The following is an 18,967-nucleotide window of genomic DNA, read 5'->3' on the forward strand; positions in this document are numbered from 1 at the left end:
GGCACACTGCAGCAGCAGCTGAGCCCCCCGAGCCGGCACACTGCAGCAGCAGCTGAGCCCCCCGAGCCGGCACACTGCAGCAGCAGCTGAGCCCCCCAGCCGGCACAATGCAGCAGCTGCTGAGCCCCCCAGCCGGCACACTGCAGCAGCTGCTGAGCCCCCCGAGCCGGCACACTGCAGCAGCAGCTGAGCCCCCCGAGCCGGCACACTGCAGCAGCAGCTGAGCCCCCCAGCCGGCACACTGCAGCAGCAGCTGAGCCCCCCGAGCCGGCACACTGCAGCAGCAGCTGAGCCCCCCGAGCCGGCACACTGCAGCAGCAGCTGAGCCCCCCGAGCCGGCACACTGCAGCAGCAGCTGAGCCCCCCGAGCCGGCACACTGCAGCAGCAGCTGAGCCCCCCGAGCCGGCACACTGCAGCAGCAGCTGAGCCCCCCCGAGCCGGCACACTGCAGCAGCAGCTGAGCCCCCCGAGCCGGCACACTGCAGCAGCAGCTGAGCCCCCCGAGCCGGCACACTGCAGCAGCAGCTGAGCCCCCCGAGCCGGCACACTGCAGCAGCAGCTGAGCCCCCCGAGCCGGCACACTGCAGCAGCAGCTGAGCCCCCCGAGCCGGCACACTGCAGCAGCAGCTGAGCCCCCCAGCCGGCACAATGCAGCAGCTGCTGAGCCCCCCAGCCGGCACACTGCAGCAGCAGCTGCTGAGCCCCCCAGCCGGCACACTGCAGCAGCAGCTGAGCCCCCCGAGCCGGCACACTGCAGCAGCAGCTGAGCCCCCCGAGCCGGCACACTGCAGCAGCAGCTGAGCCCCCCAGCCGGCACACTGCAGCAGCAGCTGAGCCCCCCGAGCCGGCACACTGCAGCAGCAGCTGAGCCCCCCAGCCGGCACACTGCAGCAGCAGCTGAGCCCCCCAGCCGGCACACTGCAGCAGCAGCTGAGCCCCCCAGCCGGCACACTGCAGCAGCAGCTGAGCCCCCCGAGCCGGCACACTGCAGCAGCAGCTGAGCCCCCCAGCCGGCACAATGCAGCAGCTGCTGAGCCCCCCAGCCGGCACACTGCAGCAGCTGCTGAGCCCCCCGAGCCGGCACACTGCAGCAGCAGCTGAGCCCCCCGAGCCGGCACACTGCAGCAGCAGCTGAGCCCCCCGAGCCGGCACACTGCAGCAGCAGCTGAGCCCCCCGAGCCGGCACACTGCAGCAGCAGCTGAGCCCCCCGAGCCGGCACACTGCAGCAGCAGCTGAGCCCCCCGAGCCGGCACACTGCAGCAGCAGCTGAGCCCCCCGAGCCGGCACACTGCAGCAGCAGCTGAGCCCCCCGAGCCGGCACACTGCAGCAGCAGCTGAGCCCCCCGAGCCGGCACACTGCAGCAGCAGCTGAGCCCCCCGAGCCGGCACACTGCAGCAGCAGCTGAGCCCCCCGAGCCGGCACACTGCAGCAGCAGCTGAGCCCCCCGAGCCGGCACACTGCAGCAGCAGCTGAGCCCCCCGAGCCGGCACACTGCAGCAGCAGCTGAGCCCCCCGAGCCGGCACACTGCAGCAGCAGCTGAGCCCCCCGAGCCGGCACACTGCAGCAGCAGCTGAGCCCCCCGAGCCGGCACACTGCAGCAGCAGCTGAGCCCCCCGAGCCGGCACACTGCAGCAGCAGCTGAGCCCCCCAGCCGGCACAATGCAGCAGCTGCTGAGCCCCCCAGCCGGCACACTGCAGCAGCTGCTGAGCCCCCCGAGCCGGCACACTGCAGCAGCAGCTGAGCCCCCCGAGCCGGCACACTGCAGCAGCAGCTGAGCCCCCCAGCCGGCACACTGCAGCAGCAGCTGAGCCCCCCGAGCCGGCACACTGCAGCAGCAGCTGAGCCCCCCGAGCCGGCACACTGCAGCAGCAGCTGAGCCCCCCGAGCCGGCACACTGCAGCAGCAGCTGAGCCCCCCGAGCCGGCACACTGCAGCAGCAGCTGAGCCCCCCGAGCCGGCACACTGCAGCAGCAGCTGAGCCCCCCGAGCCGGCACACTGCAGCAGCAGCTGAGCCCCCCGAGCCGGCACACTGCAGCAGCAGCTGAGCCCCCCGAGCCGGCACACTGCAGCAGCAGCTGAGCCCCCCGAGCCGGCACACTGCAGCAGCAGCTGAGCCCCCCGAGCCGGCACACTGCAGCAGCAGCTGAGCCCCCCGAGCCGGCACACTGCAGCAGCAGCTGAGCCCCCCGAGCCGGCACACTGCAGCAGCAGCTGAGCCCCCCGAGCCGGCACACTGCAGCAGCAGCTGAGCCCCCCGAGCCGGCACACTGCAGCAGCAGCTGAGCCCCCCGAGCCGGCACACTGCAGCAGCAGCTGAGCCCCCCGAGCCGGCACACTGCAGCAGCAGCTGAGCCCCCCAGCCGGCACACTGCAGCAGCAGCTGAGCCCCCGAGCCGGCACACTGCAGCAGCAGCTGAGCCCCCGAGCCGGCACACTGCAGCAGCAGCTGAGCCCCCCGAGCCGGCACACTGCAGCAGCAGCTGAGCCCCCCGAGCCGGCACACTGCAGCAGCAGCTGAGCCCCCCGAGCCGGCACACTGCAGCAGCAGCTGAGCCCCCCGAGCCGGCACACTGCAGCAGCAGCTGAGCCCCCCGAGCCGGCACACTGCAGCAGCAGCTGAGCCCCCCGAGCCGGCACACTGCAGCAGCAGCTGAGCCCCCCGAGCCGGCACACTGCAGCAGCAGCTGAGCCCCCCGAGCCGGCACACTGCAGCAGCAGCTGAGCCCCCCGAGCCGGCACACTGCAGCAGCAGCTGAGCCCCCCGAGCCGGCACACTGCAGCAGCAGCTGAGCCCCCCGAGCCGGCACACTGCAGCAGCAGCTGAGCCCCCCGAGCCGGCACACTGCAGCAGCAGCTGAGCCCCCCGAGCCGGCACACTGCAGCAGCAGCTGAGCCCCCCGAGCCGGCACACTGCAGCAGCAGCTGAGCCCCCCGAGCCGGCACACTGCAGCAGCAGCTGAGCCCCCCGAGCCGGCACACTGCAGCAGCAGCTGAGCCCCCCGAGCCGGCACACTGCAGCAGCAGCTGAGCCCCCCCGAGCCGGCACACTGCAGCAGCAGCTGAGCCCCCGGCACACTGCAGCAGCTGTTAAAACCCTGCCCAGCACAAGCTGCCAAACCCCCTTCTGTCACACTACACGAACAAGCCCCCCCTCCCCCCATTCCAACACACTCATACATACACAAATTCTGCAGCTAATGCTAAACCCCATTCTGCACACTGATTTGCTGAGAAGGATGAATCATATTACATCATAGTGAGGTGCGCTGTGGGTGCAGTTCCAGCATATGCAGCTAGAGGGCAGCCTGGGCCTTTTATTTGCAACTGCAAACACTGAACTGCAATCCTGATAACTTTTCAGAACTGATATAATCCAGGTGAGGGCTACAGTAGTTACCACCTAATAGCAGACAGATCTTACTACAATATAATCTCATTACAGGAGACTCCTAAATAGTAGAACTTCTGGTATAATGAACTAAATGTCCAGGTTCTGGCTGGCAGGCTTGCTACTCTGGGCCCGTGTGGATTACCTTAAAAAGCACTGGCCAATACATGGGATAAAATCCGCAAGCTGTACCTACTGGTGAGGAGTACGTACGAGAGGTATCGCCGCAGGAGACTTGGGCACAGGATACAGCCGGTATATGGCTGATCCTGCTGCTGCACAAGTCCCGGCCGTATTAAATACTATTCCCCCTCCAGGCCGCCATGGATGGTGAGAAATTAAGTAATTAGGCTTCCAGCAATCGCAATTATTGTGCTATAAAAGTAACTTCAGCTCCGTCTGACGCCGCCGCAGTTACTCCCTGTGCGCTGCTATAACTGTAATTCCTATTACGGCCTATGGTGGCGCCGGCTGTGCCCAAATCTCCAGCGATGGATTCGCCGTTTTCGACTGGTGAGACCTAAGCTTCCTGTGTAAGCTGCTGCTTGATTACTGAGGAAATTGCTTGTCATCTGTGACTTGCTTGTGCATGGCGGCAACGCTACTACAGTATCATTCAGACTGCACAGTAATGTACTATACCTGCATTAACTGGTGTGGTCTACGCTTCCTGTACAAGCCGTTTCGTGATTATTGCATGCAAATCCCTGCATATTGAGCACTGTGCAGTTTTGATCTAGCTTAAAGAGAATCTGTATTGTTAAAATCACACAAAAGTAAACATACCAGTGCGTTAGGGGACATCTCCTATTACCCTCTGTCACAATTTCGCTGCTCCCCGCCGCATTAAAAGTGGTTAAAAACTGTATTAAAAAGTTTGTTTATAAACAAACAAAATGGCCACCAAAACAGGAAGTAGATTGATGTACAGTATGTCCACACATAGAAAATACATCCATACACAAGCAGGCTGTATACAGCCTTCCTTTTTAATCTCAAGAGATCATTTGTGTGTTTCTTTCCCCCTGCAGCTATCTTCCACTGAAGTGTCAGGCTGTTTCTTCCTGCAGAGTGCAGACAGCTCTGCCTGTATGTAATTCCTCAGTATGTGAAAGCCCAGCCAGCTCAGAGGAGGATTTATCCAGCTTGTAAAAGATAATAGAGCAGAGAGAAGCTGCACTAATCTAAATAATACACAGGCAGTGTGCAGAGAGGGGCCTGGAGGGGGGAGATGCATCACAGAACCACAACACTGAAGAACTTGGCAGCCTTCCAGACACAGGCTGACAAGTCTGACAAGAGAGAGATAAGTTGATTTATTACAGAGATGGTGATAGTAGAACGTGCTGCAGTAAGCCAGAGCACATTAGAATAGATTTTGGAACTTGTAGGATGGAAGAAAACCGGATGAAATTTTTGTTACGGAGTCTCTTTAAAGACTGACTGCTCGCTTGATGAAGCATTGAAAAGAAAAAAAATGACTTCCAATTATTGACTGAGCATGACAATTTCTGATACAGTAAACCTCCGATATAATAAACTACTTGGCCTGGTCCCTTGGAGGTTATTATAAAGCACTGTGGTTCCTACTCCTACAGATTGCCTGATGTAGCCGGGTCATACCTGCGAAACGTGTTGCATTTTCTCCTGGGGTATGTAAATAAATTTGTTCTGCTGAACTTTGTTGGCCTCTTGTGTCTGTTTGGAGGAGGCAAGTCCACCAGTGTCTCCAAAAATTTTAAACTTTTTAGACATTTTTATTCTTCTGGAGCCTCCATATCCACCCTTGGTGGAGGGGTGTCCTCCCCTTTTTTCCTGATATACGGAAAGCGACTTCTTAATCCTGAGTGGGGTCAGGTCTAATCTCCCTGCTATTACAAAGTATAGCCGAGAAGAAAAGCAGGTCTGGCACCAGTCTCAATGCTTCAGTGAATTTTTATTCCAACAGGTACAGTGTAGTAAGGCACATGGAGGTACAAAAAGGCGGCCTGACAGCCGTTTCGCAGGTCCCCCTGCTTCGTCAGAGGCCAATATTGGCCTCTGACGAAGCAGGGGGACCTGCGAAACGGCTGTCAGCCCGCCTTTTTGTACCTCCATGTGCCTTACTACACTGTACCTGTTGGAATAAAAATTCACTGAAGCATTGAGACTGGTGCCAGACCTGATTTTCTTCTCGGCTATACTTTGTGATATCTTCACCAGGTAGGGAGCACAGTCTGCTCGGTAACTACATTCCGACTGCCATCTCCAGCCTCCTTCGAGTGCCAGTCATCTGCAACCTTTTCTATCTACTCCCTGCTATTACAGTGGTTGCCTTTGAGATAACCTTGCTTTGTGAGTATATTTGTATTTACTCAACCAACTTCATCCCATATTACCAGTGCATACTACACTATATTTCGAGCGATGTGACTACAGCGCAGGAGATTTGGGCGCAGCCGGCTCCACCATAGGCCATAATAGGAATTACAGCTATAGCGGCACGCAGTCAGGAACTTCGGCGCCGTCAGAAGAACGAGCTGAAGTTGCTTCTAAAACACTGTAATTCAGCCGTCAGCAATAGCTGGAAGCCAAATTACATTATTTCCCACTATCCACACGGACCTGGAGAGGGAATAGTATTTAACGCCGCAGGGAACTTGTGCAGCAGCAGGATAAGCCTTATATCGGCTGTATCCTGCGCCCAAGTCTCCCGGGCACAGCCTCTTCATATGTATGCCTACTACTAATGTAAATACAGTCTGTTTGCTGGATCATTAATAATATGGGCAAGAAGTTTTAAATCAGGATGATACCATTTATTGGCTAACTAAAAATGAATAAAAAAAAAAATAAAAAAAAAAAAAAGCAAGCCTCAAAGACAACAGAGATATTTTAGTAACTCCGGTGCAGAGCATGCTTCTAGTTCCTTGTTCTAATATAAGATGCTCATAGAGGTATGGAGACACCTGTGGACTTACTGTGAGCCCCTCACTGTGCTTGCTGCCCAGCGTATACAGACTTCCATCATTGGGGTCCGGGAGAAAAGCTGGTCTAGGAAAAAAATAAAACCGTGTAAATACATTATACAGCAGCAGCTGCCATGCTATTGGTCAGTTAGCCAAGAGATCAATATCTGCAAATGGAGCTCCACAGCTGTGTCCTACTGCTGCTCTCATATCACCTACCATGCCACTTAGTTTCGCCCAAGGGGTAGCAACTAATAGAGCAGTGCCATTAACTGGTCACACAGTGTGAGGGTGAAGAGTGGAGGATGGAGAGGTCATACACAGTGCGGCAGAGTGGGGGGGGGGGGGGGGGGGGGGGGAGGCAAGGCAAGATCACACACAACCGTGGGCACGGAGGGGTCTCTCTCCTACATACACACATGGCGGTGTCCCAGGGAGGATGGAGAGACAGACAGCCCCTCCCCCCGGGCCACAGTGGCCTAGGGAGGTCACATGCACATTCCACAAAGTGATGGCCCAGTGATGTAATGCACACATGCGTGTGTCACAAAGTGGTGGTCTGATGAGATCGCAGACACAAACACACTAAGCCTTATGAGGTCACACACACACAGTGCAGGGGTACAGCAAGGTCACATAAGTTACAAATTGGGGCAGAGTCGGGTCACACACGGGAGGGGTGGAGACAACACACACACACACACACACACACACACACACACACACACACACACACACACACACACACACACACACACACGGTTAGCATGGTGAGGTCACAGTCAGAGACATACAGAGACCAGGTGTACAGTGCGGTCATAAAGAGTGCAGCATGCAGAGAATTTGCAGAGAGAAAAGACATGTTCATTTTGCAAAGTTCTAATGTGAGACATACAATGTGAGAACTTACTCTTCCACATGTGTGGGAACTTGCAGCACTGGATCTGCCCAAGAGAGAAGAAAGAAAACATTCAGATACAGAATGTACAGTACAACAAACATCAGATGTCCCTTCGCCATATCATTTCCAACAGAGGAACAGCAGTCAGCGCATCTTCAACCCAAACTCATCTATAGTGGGAAGAGTAATGGTCAGTGTGCCCACAACCCTACAGGGGAGTAGTGTTGTCGCAATATATCGCGGTTTCAATGTGCATGGTTATCATACCATGCACATTGTCAAAATACCGGTTTTTCCGCTTCCGCATTTGCCGCCGCCCGTCACCACTCAGCAAGTCGGCTCTCAGGCGCCGGATATGACGCACGTCCAGTGAGGACGCGGCTGCTGGAACGCAGAGACTTCCTCCCAGGCTCCCACCAGCGGCGCCCTATGCAGAGCACTTCTCCTGAGTAGTCCTGTGCTGGCGTCATCAATGACGCTCGTTCCCGCCCAGCGTCTTTGGACTCTAAGTGAATGAAGCACTGACTGAGGACTGCTGCTGCTGAAAAGTGAGTATTTGTCCCCTGACTCCCCTCTCCCTCCTTCTGGCTCTCCACCTAATTCTAGCTACACGTATCCCTATGCTGCGGCCACCTACCACTAGCTACATCTATCCCTGGCTACCTATGCTGCGGCCACCTATTACTGGCTACACCTATCCCTGGCTACCTATGCTGCGCCACCTACTACTGGCTACACCCATCCCTGGCTACCTATGCTGCGCCACCTACCACTGGCTACACCTATCCCTGGCTACCTATGCTGCGGCCACCTATTACTGGCTACACCTATCTCTGGCTACCTATGCTGCGCCACCTACCACTGGCTACACCTATCTCTGGCTACCTATGCTGCACCACCTACCACTGGCTACACCCATCCCTGGCTACCTATGCTGCGCCACCTACTACTGGCTACACCTATCCCTGGCTACCTATGCTGCGCCACCTACTACTGGCTACACCCATCCCTGGCTACCTATGCTGCGCCACCTACCACTGGCTACACCTATCCCTGGCTACCTATGCTGCGGCCACCTATTACTGGCTACACCTATCTCTGGCTACCTATGCTGCGCCACCTACCACTGGCTACACCTATCTCTGGCTACCTATGCTGCACCACCTACCACTGGCTACACCCATCCCTGGCTACCTATGCTGCGCCACCTACTACTGGCTACACCCATCCCTGGCTACCTATGCTGCGCCACCTACCACTGGCTACACCTATCCCTGGCTACCTATGCTGCGGCCACCTATTACTGGCTACACCTATCTCTGGCTACCTATGCTGCGCCACCTACCACTGGCTAAACCTATCTCTGGCTACCTATGCTGCACCACCTACCACTGGCTACACCTATCTCTGGCTACCTATGCTGCGCCACCTACCACTGGCTACACCTATCCCTGGCTACCTAAGCTGCGCCACCTACCACTGGCTACACCTATCCCTGGCTACCTATGCTGCGGCCACTTATTACTGGCTACACCTATCCCTGGCTACCTATGCTGCGCCACCTACCACTGGCTACACCTATCCCTGGCTACCTATGCTGCGGCCACTTATTACTGGCTACACCTATCCCTGGCTACCTATGCTGCGCCACCTACCACTGGCTACACCTATCTCTGGCTACCTATGCTGCGCCACCTACCACTGGCTACACCTATCCCTGGCTACCTATGCTGCGGCCACCTACTACTGGCTACACCTATGCCTGGCTACCTATGCTGCGTCCACCTACTACTGGCTACACCTATCCCTGGCTACCTATGCTGCGGCCACCTATTACTGGCTACACCTATCCCTGGCTACCTATGCTGCGGCCACCTATTACTGGCTACACCTATCCCTGGCTACCTATGCTGCGGCCACCTACTACTGGCTACACCTATCCCTGGTTACCTATGCTGCGGCCACCTATTACTGGCTACACCTATCCCTGGCTACCTATGCTGCGGCCACCTACTACTGGCTACATCTATCCCTGGCTACCTATGCTGCGCCACCTACTACTGGCTACACCTATCCCTGGCTACCTATGCTGCGCCACCTACCACTGGCTACACCTATCCCTGGCTACCTATGCTGCAGCCACCTATTACTGGCTACACCTATCCCTGGCTACCTATGCTGCGCCACCTACCACTGGCTACACCTATCCCTGGCTACCCATGCTGCGCCACCTACCACTGGCTACACCTATCCCTGGCTACCTAAGCTGCGCCACCTACCACTGGCTACACCTATCCCTGGCTACCTATGCTGCTGCCACCTACTACTGGCTACATCTATCCCTGGCTACCTATGCTGCGCCACCTACCACTGGCTACACCTATCCCTGGCTACCTATGCTGCGCCACCTACCACTGGCTACACCCATCCCTGGCTACCTATGCTGCGGCCACCTACCACTGGCTACACCAATCCCTGGCTACCTGTGCTGCGGCTACCTACCACTGACTACACCTATTCCTGGATACCGATGCTGCGGCCTCCTACCATTAGCTACACCTATCCCTGGCTGCCTACTACACTGCGGCCACCTACCACTGGCTACACCTATCCCTGGCTACCTGTGCTGCGGCCACCTACCACTGGCTACCTATGCTGTGGCCACCTGCTACTGGCTACACCTATCCCTGGCTACCTGTGCTGTGGCTACCTACCACTGGCTACACCTATCCCTGGCTACCTATGCTGCAGCCACCTATTACTGGCAGGTGGGGGCACATTATTTAATGTAAGGGGGTGGGGCCCAGGTCCAAATAATTGTTTAATACCGTATACCGTAATACCGTGGTATTTTTTTTGACGGTTATCATACCGTGGAATTTCATACCGTTGCAACCCTACAGGGGAGGCCTGCAGGACATAACCTTTTTGGGGTAAAACCAACTGGAGAACATGGCCTTTTAGGATGAAGATATCTGAAGATCACTGCCTTTTAGGTTGAAAATATCTAGGGTAAGCGAGTTAAAGAAAACCTGAGACTATTTAAAAGATTTTATTTATGCTTACCCAGGGCTTCCTCCAGCCCCATTAGCACCAAAATGTCCTTGCCGTCCTCCCGGGTGCCTCCGTTCACCTGGTATTGGTCACAGTAATCTAGCCTAGTCGTGCATGCGGCCCCTTTGCGCATACGCAGAATAGCAGACTGGCGTGAGCCAGATTACTAGGACCAATATCAAGCGAACGGAGGCACTCGGGAGGACGGCTAGGGATGCACCGGTGATCATGGAGCTGGAGGAAGCCCCGGGTAAGTATAAAATCTTCTAAATAGCCCATCTCAGGTACAATTTAAGCTATAGATACTACAGGGACAGCTGGATGACATACCAGCCATTGTTGCATTGTTAAAACTCAACTGTTGTGCACAGATAATACCAGCTAACATCAGTTCCAAAAACAGAGTCAGATGAGTGCAGGTTCCTCAGGAGTAAAGCTCCTGTACAGGTGAATCAAAATGTAATATTCTTCTGCCATGCTCCCTTTAAACAGTCGAAGGACCTCTTGATATGGCTTCAATCCTCTACTATGTCTACTCACCTCAGAGGGAAAAAAAAAAAAAAAAAAAAAAAAAAAAAAAAGAAAACACACCATGCCCCTGATAAGTCACGCCCATGACAAAATGTGTAGGGCGGAGCTAGGACACATGCTGGTCTGTGATGATCTCTCTGGAAGCGCGGGTGATGCGTTGAACAGAGTGAGAATCCAACGAACCTTAACAGGCAATTGGTCAATGCTGCATTACAAGTTATAACATTGTAAGTGGATGTTAGTGGGGTGTTATTAAACGTTACTGTTTTACACTATGAAGAGTCTGCCTGTATTTTAGGATCTGCTTTTAATTGAGGCGATAGCTGCCATGTATGCATTGATTTAAAGACATTTGTGGGTAAGCAGGCACTGGGGGAATGGGGGGGGGGGGGGGGGTCTAGGGGGCCCTGTCCTAGTTTCTGGTGACGGCACATCTCTCTCAGTGTTTGGAGTTGCACAACAGGGTGTATGGAGTGTAACGTTACACCCTATGTTTCCTCTCTCTGTGTTTTTTTTCTCTGTGGTGAGAGGACATAGTGGAGGATTGAAGCCATAGCAAGAGTACCTTAGCTGTTTAAAGGGAGTGCAGCAGGATAATATTACATTGCTGCATTGTTGACTCCATAGAACCTGAGACGAGGGGAAAGGAAAGTTTTATACACATCTGGGGCTTCCTCCAGCCTGCTCCGTGTAGATCGCTCCCTTGCCACGGCCAAAAGTCTCCTAGATCTCCCGGTCGCAGTACCATCCTCCGTGGCCAGTGGGGCGTACCAAGCCATGAGTGGCTGCCCCACGTGCAGGCGCAATGCGGCCAAGCAAGCTCCCCCATCTCGCTCCTGCAGCTGGGAGAATTCTGCGCCTACACCGACTGGCTGCGGAGGACAGGGTTGCTACCGGGAGATCTAGGAGCTTTTTGGACCATGGAGAGGGACCGATCTACACGGAGGGGGCTGGAGGAAGCCTCAGGTATTTATAAAAAAAACTTTTCTTTCCCCTCGTCTCACGTACACTTTAACCACTTAACAACCGCGATAGGCGGCGGCTGGTCGTAAGTTCCATGTCAGTTCACGGAGGGTGTCTCCGTGAACAGCCTGCGAGCCTCCGATCGCGGCTCGCAGGCTAATTATAAACACCCGGGGAAGAAAGCTGTGGTGTTTACATCCTACGGGAGATTGGCGATCCCCGGCCTCTGATAGGCCGAAGCCTATCAGAGGCTGTACAGGATGGATCGCCGTTCTGTGCCACCCACAGCGAGGAGGGAGGGCAGAATATCGCTGCGAAGGGGGGGCTTTGAGGAGCCCCCCGCAAGGCACAAACAGGTGACGATCAGACCCCCCCAGCAGGACAACCCCCTAGTGGGGAAAAAAAGGGGGGGGGGTTTGAGTCTGATCGCCCTGCAGCAAACACGATCTGTGCTGGAGGCTGAAGAGCCCACCCAGCACAGCGCAGGGAAAAATCCCCTGGTCCTCAAGTGGTTAAGGATAAAACACATCACCATTTAAACATGGAGTGCCATTCTCTCACCTTCTTTTAATGTCCACTTGATGGCACCAGTTCTTTTGCTAACAGCATGAAGACTCCCATCCAGAGTGGAGACAAACAGCAACGTTTCCGGCAAGGACACTGCGCTTGCTCCCCTGACAACCTGGAGGGAAACAAAGGGTTAATGGGGCACGGATGAAGCCAGGTAAATGCGATGGATGTCACTGTCTACACGGATCAGACACACAAAGCAGCCAGGTAGAGAGGGATCCTTACTGTTTAAATCTAATGCTGACCAAAAACAGGACATGAGGAAACCTTGTAAGTGGTACTACTCTAAGGCCCCATTCACACCTAATACCACAAAACGCCGGCGATTAACGCTAGCGTTTTGCGGGAGTAATTTTTCCGTGATTACCGTGGAGAAAAAAAAAAAAAAAATCACTGGACACTGCAGCGTTTTGGGAGCGATCGCGATTAGCGGTGCTATGCATGCTAATCGCGAATCACCGGCAAAACGCTGCATGTTACGCGTTTGTGGTTAACGCTACTGCCATAGGCTTACATGGGTTAGCGGTTTTTAAAAACGGCTAACATTTTGTGCTGAGCGGGAATCGCGCGATTCCCGCTCAAGTGTGAATGGGGCCTAATAATGACCTAATAAGGTGACATCAAGAAACCAAGCAGACACAGCAGCGGGTCGACTCCGACTCCTTAGTCTAATACTTAACAGGGCTGTGGATTTTGTACAAAAATCATCCGACTCCTCAGTTTATGAAACCACGACTCCGACTCCGGGTGCCCAAAATTGCCCCAACTCCAACTCAGACTCCACGGCCCTGCATGGTCTCTTAGATGACCTTATTCTCAATGTGCTCCCGTTCTTCGTTGTCATCAGGGATTCTCCTGTTCCCCAGGTCCGGTCCTCTTCGGCTGGTTCTTTCAGTCAAAAACAGTTTAACCCAGGTAGCGTAACACAACGAGAACTGCGCAGATGCAGTTCCCAAATCAAAGTGGAACTAAGAGCTCATTCTCTTTTACTGTGCAGGTGCATCCTGAACTCGCGCCTGCACAGATCAGAATTGCTATGCACCACTCGGAGTAACTTCCAAGTAGCTGCGGTGTCTGGAGGACTGGGCCAGGAAACCCCCAATGACAATGAGCAACGCAGTCACATAGCCAATAAGGTCATCTATGTATACTCAATAGCTGCGCACAAGTGATTACTGCAATAAAGTCTCTTCAATCTGAATCTTAAGGCCCATACTCACGGGCGAGAAATGTGGCCTGTCGCCAGCACACGTGAGCGTGTGGGCGACAGCTTCTCTCCAGGTCCCTCCGCGTACACACGCGGAAGAGGGACCAGCGGCAAGGCGGAAGCTGTCGCTGACGTTCCTCCTCCCCCCGCCGGAAGCTCCATGTACCTACATGGAGGTTGCTGTCGCTAGTCCGCGTACTCACGCGGACTAGCGACAGTTGCGGCGGGGGGGCAGCGGCGACTGTCGCCATGCGATTGAAAGTTTCAATCGCATGGCGACATGAGCGGCGGGCGACAGTTCGGGGTGCGCGCGTGTGCGACGGCCCATACTCACGGGCGACCTGTCGCCGCAACACGCGCGCGCCGCGTGTTGAGGCGACAAAAGTCCCTCGTGAGTATGGGCCATTACGCTTCTGAGGAGTTGCTGTGGCAACGAAACCGGTCAAGCATACGCGACCAGATTTTAAACAACCTGCAAACACTAGAGTGGTGAGGTGGAGAGACCACAGGAGGTCGACCAAGTCAGCGCGGCAAGCCGACCCGGTGGCCTACGATTGGGGTAGAGCCTATTAAAACTCTGTGCCCAACACCAAGCCTCATGTTTGTAAGTGTGCAATCTTTTTAAAAATAAATTGGTTTTACAGTGTTACGCTATGAGAGCTCTGATTATGTTTTAGAGGTGTTTGTGATCCTGCAACAAGTTCAATTAAGTGGACAAGATTCCAGAGTGGCAGGGGGTGGCCTGATGACCCCATAAGCGCTGAAGACCCATCTAGCAGAGGGTCATATACTTGCAGTGAGTGCCAACTGTGAGGGGTGTGGTGGTGGTGATATCTCGCCGGAGGTGATCAGAGGAAAAGCAGCCTGAACTAAGGAAACAGTGTCGGACTGTCTGTCTAATGGGAGTTTACCAGTAGTGGCTGGATAGTGTACTGGTTAAGGGTTCCGCCTTTGACATGGGAGACCAGGGTTCGAATCCTGGCTAGGTCAAGTACCTATTCAGTAAGGAGTTCAAGGCAAGACTCCCTAACACTGCAGGGTGGCCTCCTGAGCGCGTCCCAGTGGCTGCAGCTCTTGAGCGCTTTGAGTCCGACAGGAGAAAAGCGCTATACAAATGTTCGGATTATTATTATTATTATTATTACCAGATTCAGATTTAAGAGACTTTGTCGCAGTAATCACTTGTGCGCAGCTATTGAGTATACATTGTGGTTTTATTGAAAGGAGCAGCGCACCACCATAGAAGTGTCACCCATATATTTATCAGTGCGGTTGTATTGTATTGAATAAGGCCATCTAGCCCACCATGAGCTTTATTCCATAATTTAGCTGTTCAGGTCAGGGGTACTTTCCCAGCAAGAGTAGTTTCCCATGATGCATCACTCCCAAATATGCAAAGTCTGCTACCTGGCCAAAACATTATGCATTCGATTGCTAGGTTACAATAATAAGAAAGAGCTAAATTTCCTTAAATACAGATGGAGGTCCGGTCACCTTTTGAGTTCAGGCCGGATTTACATTTGAAATGTGTGTTTGTGGTGGGATGACCCACCCCACAACGCCACAAACATGACTCTACAGCATAGTGTGCCCCAAAAGGGTCATATGCATAGCGCCACTCCCCCCCCCCCCCCCCCCCCCCCCCCGCACACTGACATACTCCCTGCTGGACAGGAAGTAAGTCATTGGGATTCTAGCATATCCCCGTCACAAACCACCAACATTTTTAAAATGTATGCATCGCCAATTGACTTATCACTGCCGCAGAAGTCAACTGGTAATGGGCTGTTGACTTTGTGGCGACTTGGGCACTTTTGGCATGATGCAACGCGTAAAATGTGCTAGGTCCCATTGCCTTACCCTGTGGTACAACAGGGTAACAACGCAGGTTTTCAATGCAAGCGTTAAAGAGGCCTCAAGGAAATGATGGATGATATGATCGTTCAGGATGGATAGGACCCACCAGATTCTCTATTTCTCTATTCTCTCTATTAAGATCTGAAAATTATGACTGACAATAGGATCCTTCACTAAAAACTCCTCTCACTTATCCTTGCAATTTTCAGCTGTGATTTTGTGCAATTTGCTGCTTTTCACAATTCTGCATTTTTGTGAATTTTCAATTAAATTATTTTTTTTGTTAAGTGCGTTTTGTATGTTTTTTGAAGTATAATAATGAAGTTGATCTACATTAAAATTTGATGTAATTAACTTCAAATTCGCAAGCACATTTTTGCATACCAAATGTAACATTTTCAGCATATACACCAGGCGGATCTCTGGCTGGGCGGCTGTCGGAGGCTGCACCGTACGCAAAAAATTGCAGCACTGCTGGCCGCTCTAAAGGACAACTGAAGCGAGAGGGATATGGAGGCTGAAATATTTATTTCCTTTTGAGCAATACCAGTTGCTCGGCTATCCTGCTGATCCTCTGCCTCTAATACTTTTAGCCATAGCCCCTGAACAAGCATGCAGCAGATCAGGTGTTTCTGACATTATTGTCAGATCTGACCAGATTAGCCACATGCTTGTTTCTGGTGTTATTCAGACACTACTGCAGCCAAACAGTCCTGCAGGTCTGCCAGGCAAGAGGTATTGTTTAAGGGCTCATTTCCACTATTGCGGTGTGCAATCGCCTGGATTCTACCGCTGATGAAATCGCATGCAGGTGCGTTTTTTTACGCGATTACGCATGCGGTTAGGCTATATGCGTTTTCAACCATGTCACTGCCTGTGTTAATTTACATTGGTTCCTATGCGGAATCGCACGCTTAATCGCGTAAAAAAAGCGTAAGAAAAACACATGCGATTTCCCAAATACATTGCCTGCGATTCGCATGCATTCCACTCGCAGGCAAATTCTGCGGCTCTTTTGTGCGTTTTTTTCACCGCTGAAAAAAAAAAAAACGCACCTCAACAACGCTACAGTGGAAACAGGCCCATCCACTTGCATTACATGTGCGAATCCGCATGCGGATTCGCGATAGTGGAAACGAGCCCTTAAAGGAAACAAATATGGCAGCCTCCATATTCTTCTCACTTCAGTTATCCTTTAAAAACGTAACCTAAATTCAATGTGATGCTATCCTAATACATAAGATGTGCAACTAAAACGCAATTCCACACGCAAATTCTGTCAAGTGTGAAAGGGTCCTCATGTTGGGATTACACAATGCAATTCGTACTGTGTGTACATGTCCAAACTGCTCCTCATCAGGGTATCGATTTGTTTCGATGACAACTTTGAAAAATCGTTCCCTTCCTTCATCGTAAACAGATCGGAAATAAATCACCCGATTCCCATCGATTGGACAGGAAGTTGTATTGTGTGTTCCCAGCGTAAATATGAATGTGCAGATGAGAAATCTGCAGAAATTGTGTGCTAAAATCATGTCAACATGAAACAGACACTCAAAAGGAACATTTTCAATATGTTGAGGAATCCAAGCCACGAAAAGAAGAGGCAAGCCCTTCTCACACACATATAATACACATATAGGCGCACACACACTGCGTACTACATGCACTATAGTCACACTACACAGACTATAATTGTACTGCATACTACATGCACGTTAATAGCAATAATCAGAAGTTTCCAGACTCTTCTGGTCTCTGTTTGTCTAGGAATAGCTGAGCACATGTTTGTTTCCCACAAAAGCAAGCGCACTCACCACAAGCTGCTCAAGCGGAGAAACACACATCAAAGATCTAAGCACACCTGCAATTTTCAATTGTGACTGAAAGGTGACAAGGGGACAGAGATCTGCAATACACAACACCTGCCCTGTGCAACCCTTCACTGCCTAAAACACACACACTGCCACTGTATGCATTGTTTTGTAACCTCTCAAGAGTCAGTGTGTCATTTTTCTGAAACAACCTCACAATGGGCTCTATTCTCAATGACTTCCTGCATGCGGTAAAGTACCTGCGGGAAGTTTGCACCGAAAATAACGCTATGTTAACATTCACTAAATTTTCCGCATGTGGAAAAAATGCAGTAAATGTGCGGGATTAATGCGGAAAATTTCAGCAAAAGTCAATATTTTCCTCAAAAAAATTCCAATTCACAAAACATTTCAGGCGCATTATTTCAGCGGTATTTAGCAATTTTTTATCAGGTGATATATTCCGCATCCCATTGATTTTAATGAAGTCTGGAGGCTTAAAGAGGAACTGTAACGACAAAACGGCCCCTGGGGGGTACTCACCTCGGGTGGGGGAAGCCTAAGGATCCTAATGAGGCTTCCCACGCCGTCCTCTGTCCCACGGGGGTCTCGCTGTAGCCCTCCGTGCAGCGGTGATGCAATATTTACCTTCCTGGCTCCTGCGCAGGCGCTCTGATGCCTCTCGGCGCCGAAGTAGGCGGAAATACCCGATCGCCGTCGGGTCTGCTCTACTGCGCAGGCGCAAGTTTCCAGCGCCTGCGCAGTAGAGCGGACCCGAATGAGATCGGGTATTTCCGTCTATTTCCGTGCCGAAAGTCGCCACAGCGCCCCCGCTGGAGCCAGCAAAGGTAAATATTGAAATGACAGTCGGGTCTGTCGCCGGCTGTTCGGAGGGCTGCAGCGAGACCCCCGTGGGACAGAGGACGGCGTGGGAAGCCTCATTAGGATCCGGAGGCTTCCCCCACCCAAGGTGAGTACCCCCCAGGGGAGGTTTTTGTTGTTACAGAGTCTCTTTAAGGGCTGTGCTTGCTGGACTTTAAATTTTTTGTACACTTTTTAATGCGACCTTTTTACCGCATGTGTAATGGCTGTTTCCGCACTTTTATCGCATGCGGAAAACATGCAGAAAATTTTAGTGAATGCTGAAAAAAATGGAGATTACTGCTGGCGGTAATTTTGCGATAAAAAAAAAAAAAAAATCTTTTACCGCATGTCTCTTTGTGAATAGAGCCCAATGTCAGGGAGTCACAGTGGGAGGGGTCAGGGGAATTGAAAGCCCCAAAGATCGGGTACACAAAATCAGATACCTAAAGAGAGGAAAGCCTTTGGGATCCTATTGAGGCTGCCCTCTGCATTTTAATGTCCCCAGTCACTGAGCGTGGCCACCCTGGAACATTATCGACAGGGCATTGACCTGTGTAGCTCCTCTTCCTTATTCACGGCCGCGCAATAGCCGACTGAGCTCACCCGCGCAGTAAGCCAGAGACGGGGGCTCTGTGCTACTGTGCATGAGCGGTTGGGCTCGCGAGGCTACAGAGCGGCCATGAATACGGAAGTGAAGCTGTGCGGCCTCGATACGGAGGGGGCCGCGCTCTGCAACAGGGGGCTGCCGATGAGAGGGAAGCCCCAATAGGATCCTGAGGCTTCCCTCTCTGCAGGGTAAGAACTTTAAAGGACACCAAAAGCGAAAATAAACTAATGAAATAAATGATTGTATCCATCTTCCTT

General features: G+C 53.0%; 1 protein-coding gene across 1 annotated transcript in view; it reads right to left on the reverse strand.

Annotated features, from left to right (window-relative positions):
* Positions 1 to 18,967, reverse strand: part of LOC137542358 (serine/threonine-protein kinase/endoribonuclease IRE1-like) — a 65,128-nt gene that overhangs the window by 31,299 nt on the left and 14,862 nt on the right. The window contains exons 2-4 of the mRNA XM_068264202.1: positions 12,353 to 12,473; positions 7,253 to 7,286; positions 6,355 to 6,427 (exon numbers count right to left, since the gene is read on the reverse strand). Of these exons, the coding sequence (XP_068120303.1) occupies positions 6,355 to 6,427; positions 7,253 to 7,286; positions 12,353 to 12,473 (228 nt within the window). The remainder of the gene's footprint in view (positions 1 to 6,354; positions 6,428 to 7,252; positions 7,287 to 12,352; positions 12,474 to 18,967) is intronic.

This window comes from Hyperolius riggenbachi, chromosome 12 (genome assembly GCF_040937935.1).
Source record: "Hyperolius riggenbachi isolate aHypRig1 chromosome 12, aHypRig1.pri, whole genome shotgun sequence".
Classification (NCBI taxonomy): domain Eukaryota; kingdom Metazoa; phylum Chordata; class Amphibia; order Anura; family Hyperoliidae; genus Hyperolius; species Hyperolius riggenbachi.